Below are 13929 nucleotides of genomic sequence, written 5' to 3' on the forward strand. Positions count from 1 at the left end.
ATATCTCCCACTCTGGGCCACTCATGATGACCTTGATGGCGGGGCTCCCCGATGCCAAGCCTTCAAGGCCCTTTGGCGTGCTTAACCTGGTAGGTGGCAGAAGGGCATGACGACAGCACAAGGCTGCAGTGGGTCCGCAGATGTGGGCAAATGGACCCCCCAGCATGCGGTCGGAGGGCGCTTGCGCTTATTGAGGGCTCCACAGAAGCTTGGCACCCAATCGGACGCGCTTGCTGAAACTTCGACTTTCTCCATCTTGACATCTACGACACAGGTTCTCTCTCATCACCCTTCACAATGGTCAAGCCTCTGACATTTAAAGGCGACAAGAAACCAAAGAAACGCAAGCGCGCTGTTAATGACGACGACACGGGACGAGAAGTCAAGGCAGCAAAGCCCTCGGCCGACACCGTCGATGTCGAACCGGAAGCCGACGACAGCTGGGTCTCAGCCGACGTGCCCTCCGACATTTCTGGGCCGGTGATGCTCGTGCTGCCGACTGAGCCTCCATCGGCACTAGCATGCGACGCCAACGGCAAGGTCTTCACAATTGTCATTGAGAATATCATCGACGGTAACCCGTCTAGCGCAGAGCCGCATGACGTGCGCCAGGTGTGGGTAGCCAACAAGATCCCCGGGACGGAGCATTTCCGGTTGAAAGGACATCACGGGAAGTGGGTTTCTCCTTCGATTAATCCCATCTCCCCCTCTTCCTTTAGCCACCACAGCGCTGACGTCGCGACCGCAGATACCTCTCCTGCGACAAGATCGGCGTACTGAGCGCCACGGCCGATGCCGTCTCCCCCCTGGAAACATGGGATATCATTTCGACACCCAGCACACCAGGCACATTTCAGCTCCAGACACAGCGCGACACTTTTGTCACTGTGCGGGAGACGCCTAACTCCAAGAAACAGCAATATGAGGTCCGTGGCGACGAGACTGACGTGACCTTCCACACAACGTTACGCATCCGCATGCAGGCTCGCTTCAAGCCGCGCGTCCAAAAATCCAAGGAAGAGAAGGCGCTCAAAGAGCGGGTCATCAGCCGCCGCGAGTTGGAAGAGGCTGCTGGCAGAAAGCTGACCGACGAGGAAGTCAAGATGTTGAGACGCGCAAGGAAGGAGGGTGATTATCATGAGAAGTTGCTGGATATCAAGGTCAAGAGCAAGCATGACAAGTTTGGCTGAAGATGCCGATCCCCACAAAATTGTGGTTAGACGTCGATTGGTTGCATGCAATGTGGAGTTGTGTGGGCAAAACACATGAAAACATACATGACAATGATACCCGTTGATTTGATTTTAGCGGAGTTCCGTGTACTTACACTATGGAGCCAGATGTGCAAAGATCCAGAATGACCTAAAAATGCCTAAACACCTTACTGACGAAACTGCATCCATAGTATGACGCCCACGCGACATTTGTTAGGCGCACTCAAGCAGGTGGTTGATACTTCCGCAGTTGAAACAAAAAAACGCTCTAATTCCTGTGCAAACTAGTCGAAAGAAATTGTCCAATTCCAGTTCCCACTGAGAAGAGCCAATATTATACCCGCTTGGCTATGCCCTAATCCATACGTCCACCGTCTTTTGTTACCCAAAATCAAGCTAACAGCCTATACCCAATTCCTACCCGCCAAAAATGTATGTAGACGTGAAAAGAAAGCCAACCCAATGAGTCAAAACATCAACCAATTCTGTTCCTTTCCGTAATATACCAAATGCATCGAAGTATTCAAGAAGGGGGGTATGTCAGAAATGTAACAAATCTCAAAAACTGTACAACCGAAAGAACATCTCTTTCTCAGGTCTTTCAGACCTATTAATGTAAAAGAGCCCCGCTCAAGGCGCTTCAACTTTCAATCTTTTCGCGTCATTTCCTTCACTGGACCCCTCACCTCCGCTATTCCCATTTGACCCCGAAATTTCGGGGCTCTTCCTCTTCAGAAGACTCGGTGGTGGTGCCGGGTCATCGCGCAGGAACGACGGGCCCGTGCCAACCACGGGAGTGGCAAAGTTTAGAGGGCTTGGCAGCGTGTTGCTATCGCTACCGCGAAGGTTCCATTCAGGGTAGAACGAACTTGGGCTAGGTAGATAATCGGTGTTGAGGAACCGAGACGGAAGAGCCGAGACGGGCGTATCGATACTGTCGCGATTACTGTTCTGCTGCGGCAGGGGGCGTGCAAACGGGTTGGGCGGACCGGTCGCGCCGGCCGAGAGGAGAGCAGAAGCTGACGGAGACGGCGGAGGAAGGACGACAGTGGAGCAATGAGTGAGCCTGGATGGTTGCGATGTCGCTTCATTGGTCGTTGTCGTGCCCTTAGGGGATGCTGATCCTGTCGCGCTGCCATTGTCCGACTCATCAGGAATTTGCACCTTCAACCGGGGCCGTACAAGCGGGCCTCCAGTGCGTAAACTGTTTGACCGGGATGGCGGTGTGAAAACAGTCTCTGTAGTCGAGGAAAGCGAGGTTGTCCTAGTGATCTGAGGAGGCTGTACAATCTGTGGGTTGGAACGCTGTCCGTTCGACGGCGAAGAGTTATTCGAACCGCTTGTGCTGACAGGCTGGGGCTTGGGCTCTGGTGGGCTTGACTTGTCCGCAGCGAAAGCGGCCAGGTGCTGTGATAGAACTGACCGATTTTCATCGATAGGGGTGAAGATGCTACCACGTCCACGGGGCGGTAGTCTCTTGATATTGGTGTCTAGCAGTAGAGTTGGTTGACGCCGTTCTGGTTCTTGAATCGGCTTAGGCTCCAGGGGGGCAGGAGGTTGGCTCTCATGCGGTGGAGGCATACTCGAAGCCGGTTGCTGGATTTGCGGCGGCTCCATAGTCCGTGTCGGCTCCGGGTTGTGAGACGTCTCTTGTGGTGGCGGCAGAGATGGTAATTGCTGCTGAGGTTGAGGAGGGGTCTGCATCTGGTGAGCTGTTGGTTGTGATTGTTGCTGAGGTTGAGCAGAGGGTTGTTGAGGCTGTGACGGAGCTGCAGACATCTGGGTTACAGGCTGCGGATGGAACTGTGCAGGCAACTGTGGCGCCGGAGGCTGGGGAGGAGAGAGAGAATGCCGTGGTGCTGTAGGCTGCGTGTGGGGTGGAGGAAAAGCCGGAGACGGCTGCGGCCTCCTTTGGTCCTCAACAAAAGGCTGCATCTGAGGGGGTTGAGGTGCTGGTTGAGAATACGGGAACTGCGGATGGGGTTGCGGGAGACCATGAGTTGGCATGCTGGGGGGCAGCGAAGCGTTCTGAGGGTTATAGATGGCAGGCTGCGGCATGTAGGCGTACCCGCCGTTTACTGGCTGAGGAGGGGCCTGTGAGACGACTGGCTGGGTCACCATGTTCGGGGGCATTCTGCGAATATCGTTCCGCGATGCTGGACGAGAGCCAATTTGGGGCTGCGGGGTATGGCCACGAGGAGCGTTTGCAGGATGGGCCCCGAAGACAGCACCGTTAGGCATTGGCGGAGACAATGAAGGAGCGTGTTGATGCCTTATTTGCGGCGGAAACTGGGCTTGTGGTTGAAAGGGCGGGACGACCATCTGAGACTCCATTCCGGTCTCGTTCTGGGGCGGAGTGCCATTGTTATTGTTGTTGTTGTTGTTGTCATCGTCTTCCTCCTCGTCGTCTGCTGCCGCTGTCTGGAAGTCTTGCGGTCCCTTGTGTTCGTTTGGCCCGCCATGCTGCAGAGCCTGATGGTAAGTTAGGAACAACGTCCGAGAGAATGCTCAAACGGCCCAAACAACACAGCACAACTTACATAGGTGTACCGTGTGATCATCTCCCGCATGTCAGTCGACGAATACTCGTACAGCTTCTTGTTGTTGCCAAAGATGAAGACGGCAACATCGACACAGCAGAGTACGGACAGCTCGTGCGCCTTCTTAAAGAGACCTCCCTTTCTTTTCAAGAAGGTACTATTGGCGAGACATCAAGTCAGCGGCTGTTGTCAAGGAGGGGATTGAAGAATGATAGGAGGCTTACACAGAACGGTTTCTGTCATCTTTGATAGCTTTGATTTCGATCTTCCTGCGACCCATTTTGCCGACCGCCTAACGGGGCGAGAATGGACTAGCCAGGGCAGAGGAGAGGAAAAGCAAGCCGATGCTAGCGACTACCTAAGTAGATAGTAGTAGTGTCGGGTATCGGCCAGCGGCAAATAACACCAACGGCAACAAGTCGGGCCAAGGAGACGGCGACGTGGTGTAAGTGCAGTGTGGTAGCTAGGCGAGCTAGGGGCAGGGGACCCCAAACAAAAAACAGGGCGAGAGTAGGGAGCGCCAGAGACGTTGAGGACCCCAAGGGCAGGGCGTGGATGGAATGCCGCGTGAGACCGGCGTTGGATTTGCCGCGTCTAAGTCTCTGTGGATGATGGAGGAGATGCAGACCAGAACAGAAAGGACCACTGTCGTGACAAGTGTTGAAGCAATGAGATGATGGGGCAGGGCCGCCAGGGCAGGCTAGAGATTTTGTATAAACTCGGTCGAGCTAATAAGCACGGCCTTGCTGCTCGCTGCTCGCTGCGTGTTGCGTGCTGCGTGCTGCTTGTCCCTGATCGAGTCGAGCAGAGCAGCCCAACAACCGACGTCAATTGAGCGACGGCGTCGTTGTTTAATCACAGGACGGGACGCGCGCTGCAGCAGTATCTAGGATATAGTATCTCGCCGGCACTCCGTACCTGCAGCGACGCTTGTGCGTGCAGTTTCCAGGCTCGAGGTTGCGTGGAGGTGAGGCTGGATCTGGTGATGCTAATAATAGATCGAACTTGTGAGATCAGAGGAAGAGAGACAGAACGTGTGGGCAGCCCGGCATGGAAGTGTGGGCACTGGAGCTGCGGGCACGAGGGAGCGAGCGGCGGGTGAGCAAGCGGGCGGTGGGAAGGGATTGAAAAGGCATCGCCTGGGGGGACAGCATGCCGATTCAGACAAGCCAAAAGCCACGAGTCAGGCTTGGCAGACCCACCACTTCGAGCGGGCTGCACCCTTGTGGAGCCGGACCAAGGCTAGCGTCCTTCTCGAACAGGCAATCGTGTACAAAAAATTGGTCTTGGAGAGTGGTGGCCGCCCTATTGTTGATCAAGCCGTCCGAGTTTCGTTGCGTGTGACAGTCGAGTCTAGAGACCACAAGCATCGGCAAGTATTGACGAAAGCTCCAAACAGAGGAGCGTCAGAGATTTCTCGCTGATGAGACGACTACAACTTCGTCTGATTATAGACAAGATGGTGAGCCTTTTGGTGAGATCACACGGAGCAAGAGAAATTTTGTAGGAAATACGAACATCGAAGAGATCTGCACTCTGAAGATTGCAACTCGTGATACAGGCCGTTTGACAGGCTGATTTTTCTGTAGCAATGGGGATGGAGCGTCCGGCTGGCGCACATGGAAATCAAAATCAATATATCCGGTTGAACTTTTCACAGATCACTGATGATCCGGTTGCAATGCAGCAACGGAACCTGGATTGTGCGGTATCAGTCTTAAGGAGTCCGTCAAAACGTAGATTTTCGATAACTTCTAGCAACACATCTCCTGGAACCCACAACCTAGTAATCTGTGAGCAGGAAGCCTAATTAGTGTAAAGCATGTAATCAGTATGTACACTTGCTGGGCAGACATCATGATGCTGGTGAGGTGGACTTCTCATTCGCACAAAGTGCGTGAAGACAAGGCTGCATCTTAGGCAAGATCGAAGCCAAGACCTCGCTTGTCCGCCCTCCTTTTCGCTCGGCTGTTCATAAATCTCAAACAATCCAGATCCGACTGAACGGTGGGGAGGGGGTGTTCTTTCGCCTGAGAGGGCTCCGTTGCCGGCCTTCAACGCTCGGCCCACAGCAGGCCCGCCTGTTGAGACTGGTTGTGAAGAGCCGCATCGCAAACAATGAATATCGATTCAGATGGAACCTACAATTCTGTTAAAGCTACCTATCGCTCTAAGTCTCGCACGGTTTCCAGCAGCTAGGCCCTTGACTTAGTCTTGCCTATAGCCTTTCAGAAGGACGGACACTGGGGGCCAAAAGGCAAACCACGTTTTACCAGTCGAGCGGAACGCTCTCTGCCGCAGCCTTAGCGCGGAAATCCTTGCAGGCAGTCTTCCTAGCCAGACTGCATAAGAAGCCTGGATGCACTTAAACGCCTGTAGCCCGATTACGGGTTGTTACTGAGCTGCTAAGCAACATGTTACTCAAAACGGTTGCGATGCATCCAGAACAGCAAACGATTCAAAAAGGTCGAGCTAAGAGGAAAACCGTTTCATGGGTTTCTCGGGGCTAGTAGTAAGTCAACAGGTTGCGCATTTCCGGTTTGTGATGTCCCATAGTGTTGAGGGGTTGAATCACGCTCCTCCTCCAGCCCGCTGCTCACCTGCGAAACCCTGCCATTCGCATCCCTCCCCGCCCGCAGCACGCCTTGGGCTGTGGCAGTCAGGCACAGCCCTCCCAGGTGGAGCAATTAGTGCTCGTCACCGCGTCAATCAGAACTCCGCTTTGCGTTCCCATGAGATGATTGGCCGACTGTCTACGAGTACCGAGGAGTTTCTCACAAATGATTGGTCAACGGCCGCCGCCATTTTGCCCGCAGGGCTCTTGCAAGCGCCGGAAGGGTTAAACTCGCCATAATTGGGCAAAATTGACAATTAGCCCGATTTCTGACCCCACACGTTTGCCCTGTCGGCTCTATTTTTAGATAATTTTAGCAACATCACTTGCAGCTCCCGCACTGCTCCACGCTTCTTGTCACACATCCGAAAACTCCATCTGGTGAGTTTTTTCAACGGCTGCCCGTTAATCAGCCCTGTCGGCGAATTCTGAAAAGCACATGGACAAGCGATCCAAATGTTGCATTACCGATGTTTTTTTATCATCCAGGTTTGTATCGACAGTTTCCACCAACCAACAGGGACAGAACACTACCTAGTTGATATCCAAGTCCCAACATGCAGAAGCCAATATAGTCCCGTTCTACATTGCTACGTATCCAAATTCCCCTCGCCAGCTGCTGTCTCCAATCATATCAGCCCATTTGACGTCCTCTGCTCCTGAAATGGAAAGAGGCTCACAATAGATTGTATTGTCCACTCAGTTTAGAACTTCTGCCCCATCTACAGCAAAACTCGCTTCGATCCAAAGCCTTGGTAAAGGCGCCATCTCACATCAACTCCTGCTCGGCGCGGCGGTTAAGCTGCAAGATAGATTAAGCCATTGTAAACATAGAAACAAAATATCAATCACTCTTTCATCGCCCTGACCTCTGTTTATGTGAAGTCGATCGCTGAGGATGCATGTTCATCCAACAAGGTACCTTGCACGCATCCGTCTACGCACGCCATTTCTCACTATCGTTTCACCGTTAGAGTTGATTAGCAACTTTACAGAGTTTAAGAGAAAACCTTCGGTGCATGGCAAAAGATTGCCGGATCGAACCGCCGCACCATCGGTAATGGATGGCACACTGCGCTTGTTGAGCTCCAAGTTTAGACCCTCATCAGCAAGGCTGAAAAGGAGTGGCAGGGTCGCAAGGCGTATGTGATCCTCGGTACCGATATCCGGGAGACCAACACAACCTACGGATACCCAAACACAAACGCCGGTGCTTTCCCGCGCACGGGTAAAATCTCACCACACTGCGCTTCCATGGCGCGGTAAACGCTCGGTTCATTCTACCTGACGAGACGAAGCTGGTGAGATCTGGCTGGCCGTAAAGCAGTTAAGCACGTCAAGAAGCCCGAAGCAAAACAACTTAATGACTTGCGCCGGTTTGTACCACCATAAATGTACCTAGCACGGTGGTCACTTTGCAGACTTTCAGTTTAGAATCAATGATTTATATGAAGATGGGTTCAAACAAGCATGCTTAATGGAATCCGAACAGAGCTGAATTGCTGAAAAAGAAAATCACCTCTCAAGTAGCTCTGGAAGCAAATGTCCATCCAAGACCCGAGTCAATATTATGGCTCGTTCCCAACACTTCCCAGAATTTTTCCCAACCGGACTAGAACAGGTAATTTCAAATTATTCCCCCACTGCTTGTCTTGCAGCTATTGATGTAGGAATGGATCTCACTGCTTTCTGAAAGGTAGTATCATGCCCTCCTTAGCAGCCTGTCTCGCCCTTAACTCAGGAATGGAGCGGCACTCTTCCTTCTGCAAATCTCTGGAACTAAACATATCATGAAACAATCCCTGAGAGCAGAGAGCAAAAGACTGGAGCAAAAAGTGATGCGAGAATCCGATTGCCAGGGTTGGTGTACATAGGCAGACATCCCATCTTTAGAGAGGAGCAGATGCTGCTGTCAGCACGAAACAGCGGACCACGTCATCGGACTCAGTCACATCTTACACTGCGACTCGGCAAACCAAACAAGAGAGCACCAAGTATAGCCCGGTACCCAGGTGGCAACAGCCTGAAGTTGATTAAACACTACACCCAAGTATCCCATATATGGTATGATTCATCCACGACGCCATGGAAGCCAATGTTTGTTGACCCGTAACCCCTTGATGAACCGTCCTGCAGTCCAAACTAGACCCTTTCATCCGTTGACCCATCCTCCATTCAACCCTGCCCATGTCATGCTATGCGATGTAAGAGTAAGAGAACAAATAAGGAGGAGATCGATGATTCCGCTCCTCGATTGATACACAGCTTAGTGAAAAAGACCAAGTGGTATCATCCTGTCGTGGCCATCCAAATCCCACCCTATCACTTGAATCTTCCGGTCCTCCCGGATCGCCGCCAACAGACGGTCCGGTAAGCAGATCGCCAGGAAGACTAGTACTCCAGGTAACCAACCATGCTGCCAGTAAGCCAACCGGTGACAAAGTGCCCTTGGAAGAAAAGGAGCAGTGCATGGAGATCCATAAGTGTGCTGTCAAAATAGTTCAACCCTCCCCACTCCTAAAAAAAGGAAATTCGTCTCAATTGCCTGGCATGAAAGGCAGGCCCTTGCCACCAACTCAAGCAGTTGATGTACAAGAGGCTAACCCCCACACACCCAACACATGGGTGAAGGCACCTTGACTACCCCTTGAATTTGTACCATCTCCGTCAGGCCACATTTTAACTGGTAATGGCCTGGTAATGGCGTGTTGTATGTCTTTTTGAGTACATGTCGCCCAAATAAAGGTTGACTCAACTAGGTTGCCATATAGTGTCAATGGTTCACCTAACTAAGGCTGATAAAGCTGGCGGCAACAGGAGCATTGGTCGACCCCAAACTAGCAGCGTCATCCGGGTTCTGGTTCTGGGGACGTGAGCCGTTAAGAAGTGGGCAGAGCCTGACATTCGTTGATTAATCGTTAGCAACCTGGTCATTCAAAAGTTGACGATTATCTTCCATGGAGAAAAGAGGGGGGAAAAGGGGGGAGGGAAAAAAAGATAGGGAAAACGAGTCCAGAAAGAGCATGAAGGGAGCGGAGCGCTACCCTTCCCAAGCAAGCCCCGGATGATTCTTCCGGAAACCATAGAGAAGCACTTGACACCTTCCTCAAGGTCCAAAGGCGGTAACCTGCCTAAGGATCCTTTCGTAAACTGTCTTCATATGCCTTTGCAATACAAGGAACTTTGGGAACAGCATCCATCGTGCGGCTGAAAGTTGTCATGTCCCATTTGCTTGGGTCAAAGAACCGATCTCTCTTGCTCTGCTCGGACGCGGGCCTGTTCTTGGAAAGGGTCCTTCTCCGTAGTAGAGCTAAAAGATTTTTTTTTTCATGTTGGGTTGGTTTGTGGGGGAGGGGGGGAGAGGGAGGAGGCGACCAGAATCCCCCTTTGTGAGGCTGTTGCAGCAGCGTTTGCTGCTGGTTTCCAATCGCGCTGCCACTGGCAGTCTGGAGAACCACAGATCTTAAACTGACTCCATCGTCAAAGTGACTCTGACATCCAGTGCATACGTACTTTTTGTTTGTCTTAATATGGCCGACTTGGCCGCAGTTAGCGCACTTCCTCGTGGTGCCGGTAACCTTTTCGGTGGAGGGTTCTGGAGAGTCCTCGTCGAGGATAGAGATATCGCCTCCTTCGCGCATCTTTTGTTGGAGCTTCTTTTGCTTCTCTCGCTTCTTACGCCGTTCCTTGTTCTTTTCAAGACGCTCCTGTTCGATGCGGGCCCTATTGGATGTTCGTAAGCGAAACCGATTTTCAGGATCGCAAGGGGTAGCACAGCAACATACTTTTCAAGAATTAGCTCATCCTTCTCGGGATCACCGGTCAGTTTGGCGTTGTAGACACTAGAGGAAGAAGTGTTAGTTGGCATGTCAGTTTCGAATGATGGCAGGGTACGCACTCAATGTTCTCGAATTCCATTTGACGGCGCCTCTTCAAGTATTGAGCGATTACAACGGGGTCGTGAACAATCTCGGTAACTATCCTCGTCTGGCCATTCTCGTCCTTGATCTCGCGAATGATCTTCAATTTCTTCCGGTTCTGGGTACTCGCTTGGCTCTGGCTGACTTGGCTAACACCGTCGGGAAGATTCGTGGACTGGGCAGGCACTTGGCTCTGCACGTTGAATCGGTCGTCTTCGTCCTCTTGAGCCAGGACATCATTGTCGTCGTGCTCAGTTGTGTCTTCCAAGCTCTTACGTTGTCGCTCCCAGATGTCCCGAAGAGATTCGGTATACAACGTGTCCTGGTTCTTCACGTTGTACATGTGGCCGCCGTTGGCTTTGCGCTGACGCTCAATAGCGTCGGCTGAGGTGGCGAGTGGGCCGTGAAGCTGCTCCAAGAATCCGCCCTTCATTGATGTCCTGATATAACTGACGCCGAGCCCCTTGCCTGTAGGATCGCCAGGTCCATGGACAGCGATCATCGCTTTGCCATGGCTGGCATCGATGAAAGCCTTGGTGAGTCTCCACGGTGCCATCTTGTTAGCAAGGGCATCCGCTGGAAGATCATCTCCAATATTGTCAAACGCTTCATCGTCCTTGAACATGGCATCGTTGATCTCGTAACCACCATTCTCAAGCTCGTGGGCACCGACCTGCATCGCATCCAGGAGACAGACGTCCTCAGGGCGGACGAGCGAGCGAATCTCAGACTCAGGCATCAACTCTTCTCCCTCCGGAAGAACCCAGTTCCTCTTATCCTTCTGGAAGACGAGGAACTCCTTGAGCTTCTGGCGGTTCTGGGACTCGTTTGAATCGGCAACATGCTTCGTAATATCGCTGAGGGTGACATTATCACTGCGACGCAAGAGCCGATACGACACCATCTTGAGGCGATTCTTTGCGATGTTGGTAACACGACGCGAGTGAGGGCCAGGCACTTCCATAGATGGTAAGGTTTGGCCAACGACGAAAAGGTGATCGATATTTCGAATGTACCAGGTCGAGCCGTTCTTGCCAGTTGTGCTCCGGCCGAGGATGAAATCGGTATTCCTGGGGGTGTGTTTGAAGATGGGAGCACGGAACATCTGATTGTGAAGGGTCGGAACAGTCTCGCCCGGCTGAACTTGGCCAACCATGGCAAACGGTGAGCGGTCTTCTGGCATGAGAATATAGGGCTCACCCAGCTCTCGCTTCTCGGGCCGCGAGTCGGTGCCCTTTGAACGGCGGTAATAATTGATGATCTTTTGCCCCATTCCATGGTTGGAGAGGACAATCGGGATTTCCTCGCAGTACTCGAAGAGAATGGCCGTGGAGTTATCATTCATTGAAAGGTCGGCGGATGTCTGGAAGATCTCGGGAATGCGCTTGCCCTTGAGAAGCTTCTTCCTCTTCACTGCGGGCGGCTTAAACCTGACAGGAAGGAAGGCCTCTTTTTTGGGGTGAAACTGAGGCCGATGATAACTGTGGGGGTCGCTAGCAGCCAGCTTCACGCGATAGAACGGATAGGTGAGGCGCTGTGCCGTCATGCTGTGCTCGATATTGATAGAGTACAGAGTAGCGCGGACCTTGCTCTGGCTATTCTCTTTGAGCGCCTCGTATGCGGCATCATTGGAGAAATTGAAGCGCTGTGTTAGATCACGACCCAGGCGGCCATTGGCCATGCGCACCATTTTGTGTTGAACCTTGCGACGCTTGGCTTGTCGTTCAGAATCGACGTCTTCAAGAAGCAGGTAAGGATCGTTCATGTCCAAGATAACGCGCTTGCCAAGCTTGGCAGTGGCCTCCTCAAAGTTGTCAAAGTTCGGCGCAGTAAAACGTGGGATTGGTGGCAGGCCTTTTGGCGGCGCACGACGCTTTTGGGGAATAACCCGGCTGTTGGTGCTGAGGAACATTCTATCCCAATCCTCGTCATCGGGATCGACCTCATTCTTAATGAGGATGTTGTCGTCAAGACGAGGCTCGGGAATAGGGGCAGGTTGGGGCGACGGAAGCCTGTCACCCAAGCGTATCATCGAATCCCAGTCATCACAAACCAGGGCAATGTCGCGGAGTGTGAAGCCTCCAACCGTTTCGCTATCTTCGTCATCATCAATGTTGAAGACCTCAAGGTCGGCTTGCTCGATGGGTTCGGGTTCTTCGAGACAGATCAGTCCGCGCGCCTCGGCATCCCGGATCTTTTGGCGGATGGGGACTTGTGCAGGACCAGGAATGCGGAAAAGCTTTTCTTGGTCAACGTCAAGCTCCAGACTCAACTTCGTCGGCACCAAGGGCTTTGGGGGCTTGGCGGGTTTCTTGGATATCCATTCGGCCTGCTTAGGGCGCAGCAGTTGGTTCCAGCTGAGGATAGCGTTCTCTTCGAAGCCCGGATACACTTGCTTGACGGCCTCCAGAAGGTTCTCCGCAGGGGGGGGGATATTAGGGTCTTGGTTGGACGCCAAGTTGGGCGGGTCAAGGTTAAAGTTGAGAGCCATGAGCTCGGCCAGGCTCTCACGAGGCGCTTGGTGTTCATCAGCGCTCTCCTCGCCCTCACCATCGCCGGAGATGGAGCGAGGAGAGGCTACGATGTCGCGGTTGCTGTCGCGCGACGTGGGGCGGTCGCCAAAAAGGTCTTCTTCCTCCTCTTCCGGAGGGTTCTCGTCGGCCGCATCAGCTGTGTCTTCGGCAGCAGGCTTCGCGCGCGACGGAGGCTCTTCGTCGGGAAGCTCATCTTCACTCAAATCGATGTCTTCAAAATCAATGGCATCTTCGGCCTTGCCGGTTTGGTCAAAGGCCTCGCCAGCCTCGATTCTGCTGAGGAGTTCAGAGGCAGCACTGGTTGCGAGGTGCTCATTGATGTTTTTAATGATTTCATCGTCGCGAGCCTCTTGCTCCTTCCAGTCGTCGTCGTTCAGGGTGGAATAGTCGATCTCGCCGTCGTCATCCATGGTGGCGGGGTAGTAGCTGTGCTTTCGCTGGCGGAGAAGAAAAAAACCGAGGGCGACGGGACGCTCTCCGCGAGACTCTTGATGCGTCCCGGTTGCCGCTAGTTACGCCTCCACGGAGCGAGCGAAACCGTCTGAGCAAATTGCTTGCGCAAGGCGGAAAAGGTGAACGAGTGCGATGCGGAAGTCGAAACGGTTCGATGCGGTGCACTAAGTCGGCTTTGGTCGGCGTGGAGAAATTTGTGTGCGGTGAGGGGAAATGATCTAGCAAATCTTTGTGTGGAGCAGACGCTTTCAGGGCGCAGGAAAGCGTTGATTCGGGTTGACAAGTTGAGCGGTCGTTGAAAGGCCAGATGGTTGGAAGGCACGAAACAACCAAGGTTGAACTTCGAACTGGGAAGGAGCCGAGATTGGAGCCGCACTGTCGGCGCGGTCGCGTGTGGGTCGTGGGTCGTGAGCTGGGGAAGCTGAAGCTGCCGCCAGGCGCGTATGGTCCGTGCGTTTCTGCGTCCCGCTTTGAAGGCTGAAGTCCTGCTTCCTTGACATTAGGTTGCGAGAGACTGAAGATCAAAAGAAAAGTCAACTCTGCAGTCCACCAGTCTACTGACAACTGCTATTGTTGGAAAAGTGGGAGAATGGGAGCTTCCTTGAGAGTGTGATGTGTGTCTAAGGCAGGCCATGGAGCATACTACGCTGATTT

The 13929-nt window shown here is 52.9% G+C and overlaps 3 protein-coding genes across 3 annotated transcripts; 1 reads left to right on the forward strand and 2 right to left on the reverse strand.

The window, feature by feature from the left end:
* Positions 1 to 297: 297 nt before the first annotated feature.
* Positions 298 to 1190, forward strand: CTHT_0054990 (uncharacterized protein; the record flags this gene model as incomplete). The annotated part of the gene is made up of 2 exons (XM_006695769.1): positions 298 to 653; positions 749 to 1190. 2 exons carry the CDS (start codon positions 298 to 300, stop codon positions 1188 to 1190), a joined length of 798 nt encoding a protein of 265 aa, XP_006695832.1.
* A 654-nt stretch (positions 1191 to 1844) lies between these two features.
* CTHT_0055000 (uncharacterized protein) lies at positions 1845 to 4034 on the reverse strand (the record flags this gene model as incomplete). Its single annotated transcript, XM_006695770.1, has 3 exons — positions 1845 to 3686; positions 3755 to 3911; positions 3979 to 4034. The coding sequence occupies 3 exons, from the start codon at positions 4032 to 4034 to the stop codon at positions 1845 to 1847; spliced, it is 2055 nt and encodes a 684-aa protein (XP_006695833.1).
* A 5119-nt stretch (positions 4035 to 9153) lies between these two features.
* Positions 9154 to 13232, reverse strand: CTHT_0055010 (transcription initiation factor tfiid-like protein; the record flags this gene model as incomplete). The annotated part of the gene is made up of 4 exons (XM_006695771.1): positions 9154 to 9265; positions 9882 to 10091; positions 10154 to 10210; positions 10267 to 13232. The coding sequence occupies 4 exons, from the start codon at positions 13230 to 13232 to the stop codon at positions 9154 to 9156; spliced, it is 3345 nt and encodes a 1114-aa protein (XP_006695834.1).
* Between the last annotated feature and the right edge of the window lie 697 nt (positions 13233 to 13929).

This window comes from Thermochaetoides thermophila (assembly GCF_000221225.1).
Source record: "Thermochaetoides thermophila DSM 1495 unplaced genomic scaffold scf7180000011820, whole genome shotgun sequence".
NCBI classification, from domain to species: Eukaryota; Fungi; Ascomycota; class Sordariomycetes; order Sordariales; family Chaetomiaceae; genus Thermochaetoides; species Thermochaetoides thermophila.